This window comes from Lycium ferocissimum, chromosome 2 (assembly GCF_029784015.1).
Source record: "Lycium ferocissimum isolate CSIRO_LF1 chromosome 2, AGI_CSIRO_Lferr_CH_V1, whole genome shotgun sequence".
NCBI lineage: Eukaryota > Viridiplantae > Streptophyta > Magnoliopsida > Solanales > Solanaceae > Lycium > Lycium ferocissimum.
In genome coordinates, this window is record NC_081343.1 from 60383114 (window position 1) to 60387998 (window position 4885).

The 4885-nt window shown below is 38.0% G+C and overlaps 1 protein-coding gene across 1 annotated transcript; it reads left to right on the plus strand.

Annotated features, from left to right (window-relative positions):
* The first annotated feature begins 727 nt into the window (after positions 1–727).
* LOC132047824 (uncharacterized) lies at positions 728–3601 on the plus strand. Its single transcript, XM_059438806.1, has 3 exons — positions 728–1072; positions 1176–2467; positions 2551–3601. Exons 1-2 carry the CDS (start codon positions 728–730, stop codon positions 1812–1814), a joined length of 984 nt encoding a protein of 327 aa, XP_059294789.1. The 3' UTR covers positions 1815–2467; positions 2551–3601.
* The last annotated feature ends 1284 nt before the right edge of the window (positions 3602–4885 follow it).

Genomic DNA, 4885 nt, shown 5'->3' on the forward strand with positions numbered 1-4885 from the left:
GTTTAGTCGCAGTTTAGGGTTTCGGTGGGATTCTTTTAGTCCACTGTCTTCTCTACTCCAATCGATCATCTTTTCTGCTCCAATTGATCTTATTTTCAGTTGCATTCGTCAAAGGTTAGTGATTTCAACCTTTCTTTCCGGTTAGGGTTTTTGAACGGCTATTAGGGAGAAACCAACTCTGAATGCATAATAATCTCTGTTTTTTTAAGAACATGAGTTTATGGCTACTGAAATTGAACGATAAAGACTTGATTTTTTTGCATGTATGTGTTTAGGTATTTTACGTAATAAGTGAAATATTTTAGGGCTTTTCTGATTTTAATATTTAGAGTTGTTCTGAAACATGTGTTTTTAGGTTTTTTCGTTATATTGAAGATATGTGAAGGTTATGTTTGGAATTTCATTTGTTTCTTGTTTGTATTTGCATCCCAAAGTTCTATGTAAATGTGTTGCCTTTTTCTGTATTCAAACATGCTCTTGGGGTTAAATTGCTACTGTTTTCTGTATTCAAGCATGCCTATGTAAATGTAAAGGACTAAATTGCTACCATTTTCTATATTCAAGCATGCCTATGTAAAAGAAAGATTGAATTGCTACTGTTTTCTGTTACTTCTCTTTCATGTTGCCATGATTTATTATTAATATTTCTTCTAATTAGTACAAGTTGTACATCTATTTGATTGTTTGGCTGAACTTTCAAATTGTTAATGAATCTGTAGGTTGTCCAATGGCTATTAAGTACTTTAATTTTAGATGGAAAATTGGTGGTATCTTGGTGAGTGAAGTAGGGCCAACTTTTGTTGGGGGTAGGACTGAACATTCCTTTAATGTTGACTTTGATCATTTGTCTATCCCTGAATTGAAAGATCTTGCTAAAGAATTTGGGGTTAATAAGTTAGGAACAACTTATATTGCACCTAAGGGTGGTAATTTGATAAAATTAACAACAGACAGAGATTTATTAGACTTAGGAGTACTGTTGAATGATGGGGAGACAATAGAGATTTATGTGTGCAATGACTCATCTTTTGAGGATGGGCGGCCTAATGGACAGCATGTGACTGGTGGGTTTGTTGGTAATTTACCAAAGCCAAGTGGGGACAGGGAATCTGCCAGTTTATTTATTCCCTGTCCATCACTCATTAATACATCACCAACTACAGATCTAGATGTAGAAATCCCTTTTCCAAACTCTTTTGAAGGGGCTGAAAATACAAGAGAGAAAGATCTTTGCTAGTGGTGAAGAGGTTGGAGACAATGCCAACTCTTCCTCTGATGAAGAATTAGTGAATGGGTCTGATTCTGAACTTTCTGAGGATTATGAAAGTGAGGTTCATGAAGAACTTAGGGTGGTGAAAGAAGATCTAAGGGAATACAAGAAAAATAAAGCTGTTAGGGTTGTTGCTAAGGAGAAAGTAGATGGTTTTTTAGGTGAAGCTGGAGTAGATGAAGGCTATGAAGACATTGATAGAGGCAGAACAAATCTGAGGGATAAATTAGGAGGTGATGATGATGAGCCATATTATGACTCATCAGATGTAGGTAGTTTTGTTAGTGAATCTGATGCTGAACCTGTCAGTGATGATGATGGAGTTGAAGGAGGGACTGAAATGAGGCAAAGAAGAAAGAGTAATAGGATTGTGTATGATCCTGATTGTGAGAAAGTTATTTGGAAGGTTGGTCAAGTCTTTCAAAACGTAAAAGAGTTCAGAGAAGCCTTGACCAAATATGCATTGAAAAAAGGGGTCCAGCTGGACAAGAAGAAGAATCACACAAGGAGGGTTAGGGTTAAGTGCAAGACAGGCTGTCCTTAGATGATATATGCTAGCAAAGAAGGTAGGAGCACAAACTTTAAAGTTAAGACATACAGTCCTAGACATAAATGTCATAGGAACACATCAACTTCTTGTGCAATTCCAAATTTCTGTCCAAGCACTGTAAGGAGAGGATCATTTCTCAACCTACAATTAAAGGGTGGAAAATACAAGATCTGGTTAGGCAGGATTTTGGTATTTATATGGGAAAGGCAATCTGTTTGAAGACTAGGAAAATTGTTTTAAAAGAAGTCATGCGAGATCACATTGCTGAGTTTGGTAGGCTATTTGACTACAGGGATGTCTTTGTTACAAACTAATCTTGGCAGCACATGTATAGTGAATGTAATAGACAAGGATGATGGTAAAAAGGAGTTCAAAAATTTCTATATCTGTTTTGCTGCTATGAAGGTGGGTTCATGAATGGTTGTAGGAAGTGTATAGGCCTTGATGGTTGTTTCCTCAAGGGGATATGCAAAGGCCAGTTATTAGTAGCAGTTGCTAAAGATGGAAACAATCAAATGTTTCCAATAGCATGGGCTGTTACTGGGGCAGAGACAAAGGATACATGGAGATGGTTTATGAGAATCCTTCAAGATGGCCTACAACTTGGAGATGGGACTGAGGTGACTATAATCAGTGACATGCAAAATGTACTGTTTTTTGTTTGCTTAATATTTTCTACTTATGTTAACTGTCTTTTGCTTTTATTTACTGATTCTATTTTTATTTGCAGGGATTGGTTAGTGCTGCTGAAGAAGTGTTTCCAGCTTATGAGCACAGAATGTGTGCTAGACATATTCTGTCATACTGGGCACAAAATTAGAGGGGTATTGAGAGGAGAAAAAAATTCTGGAAGTGTGTTAGATCAACTTTTGAATCTCAACTGAAAGACTGGATGACTTAAGTAAATTGGGTAGAAATATTGTTGAAGACCTTATCTCATACAACAAAGAAAAATGGGGCAAAGTGTACTTCAAGGAATTTTCAAAATGTGATAGTGTTGATAACAATATGTCAGAAAGTTTCAATGCTTGGATATTGTCAGCTAGACACAAGACAATTGTGTCAATGCTAGAAGAAATTAGAATCAAGGTGATGAATAGGATAGCTAAAATGAGGGATTTTGCAGAAACTTGGGTAGATGGGATATCCCCAATGGCATTAAAAGTATATAATGAAAATGTTGAGAGGTCAATGAACTGTTCATTACATTGGAATGGAGACTTTGGGTTTGAAGTCAAAGAGGGTTTATGTAATCATATTGTCCACTTGGCAAGGGAGTACTGTAGTTGTAGGTCATGGCAACTAAAGGGTATTCCTTGTGCACATGCAATAGCAGCTATGCACAATAGGAGACTTGATCCAGCTGAGACAATTGTGCATTGGTATAGAAAAGAGACCTATCTGCAAGCTTATTCCAACTTCATACAACCTGTTCCAAACATGATAATGTGGCCAGATAGTTCAAACCCAAAAATAGAGCTTCCTGAAGTTAGAAAAATGCCTGGTAGACCTAGGAGGTGTAGAAAAAAGAAGATAGGAGAGGTGAAAAGGGCTGGAAAATTGACAAAAAGGGGAATAGCAATGACATGCTCTATTTGCAAGTCCAGTTCACATAACAGAAGAGGATGCCCTTTAAGGCCACCAACATCAGCAACAACACCAGCCGCAAATAGAGCATCAACATCAGCACCTTCCAGGAGAAGATACTCAGTGCCACTAGCGAAAGCAAGAAGAAAGCCAAGAGGAAAAGCACCAGCAACAGCACCAAAGCCAAGAGGAAACGCACCACCAACAAGAAGAATAACCGCATTCGAAGAAGAAGAAGCAGCAAAGAATCGCACCAAGAATAAAGAAAAAAGTAGCAAAGGCAAAAGAAAAAGAACCCCCAGCAGCAACTGCACCAGCAGCAACAACAAAGGCAAAAGGAAAAGCACCAGTAGCAGCAGCAAAGGCAAGAGGAAAAGCACCAAGAGGTACCAGCACAATCGCACTAACCGCCTTCCAAAGGAAATACACAAAACCACCTGTCCCTCCAGGGCCTAAAGCAACTACAAAGGTAACTCTAATATACCTTACTTTACTTACAATGAATTAGTCAAATATTAACTTGTATTTTTTTAGGTTAATTCTTCCCAGCAATCATCAACTGGAAGTACAAGAAAGAGTGGTGTTCTTGACAATCAAGAAGCATGTACAAGCATAGAAGGGAGCAGGAGTAAGTACAAGAGGCCAAGAGTTGTTGGACAAGGTGTTTTTGTGTCTGAGTCTGGATATAGTTGTGTTAATGGAAGTGTTTCTCAATCACTTTAGTGTTGCATTTGTTTTTAGCCACTTTATGACACTAACAAATGATAATTGCAGCAAGAGATGCCTAGCAGCAGGTTGATATCCACACCTAGGATGATGAATTCAGCCATTGTCACAGGTGAAATTGGATACAAACCCAGCAAGGGCTTGACGTGGAGAGAAAATGCAGCAGTTACACAAAGACAACTCCAACAGAAAAGTTTTCCTGTAGTTCAGGATTCCCTCTCTATGCCCATATCTATTTAGTCAAAAGGCTAGTTCAATCGCTCTGAGGAAGTAATATAACTTGAATCAGTATCTCAAATAGGGCGATATCGGGCCTTCGTGCGATATCGATCTCCGTTTATGGTAAGCGGTCCGCCTTTCCCCTTACTAGATCAAATAGGGAAATTCAAAAAAGTACAGGAAAGGAAACCTTATTCGATGACCACTCCTCCCTATGCATAGAGTCCAAACAAGATCAAAGGCTCTTGGAGTTCAAACAAGGTCAAAAGGCGGAAAATCTGCAATGAAGAAGTCTTAGATTTCTATGTCTAAGGGTATTTATTTTTGATGAAACTTGGGTATGTAAGCAAACAATGTAGCTTGGTAGTTTTGGTCGACAGTTGGAAACAATGTCTAATTGTTTTGCATATGACAATGTCCAGATTCGCTTAATGGTACTTGGTGTGTTTTTGACATATTTTGTATTGAATGATATTTTGGAGTTTCTGTCCATATTTTTCCTATATTTTGCATTGAATGGTATGTTTTTGTCC

Bases quoted from the DNA above. Each gene is read 5' to 3' on its own strand.
- LOC132047824 (XM_059438806.1), top strand. From the start codon at position 728: ATGGCTATTAAGTACTTTAATTTTAGATGGAAAATTGGTGGTATCTTG. The intron at 1,073-1,175 runs GTTGGTAATTTA...ATCTAGATGTAG, and splicing joins AGCATGTGACTGGTGGGTTT to AAATCCCTTTTCCAAACTCT.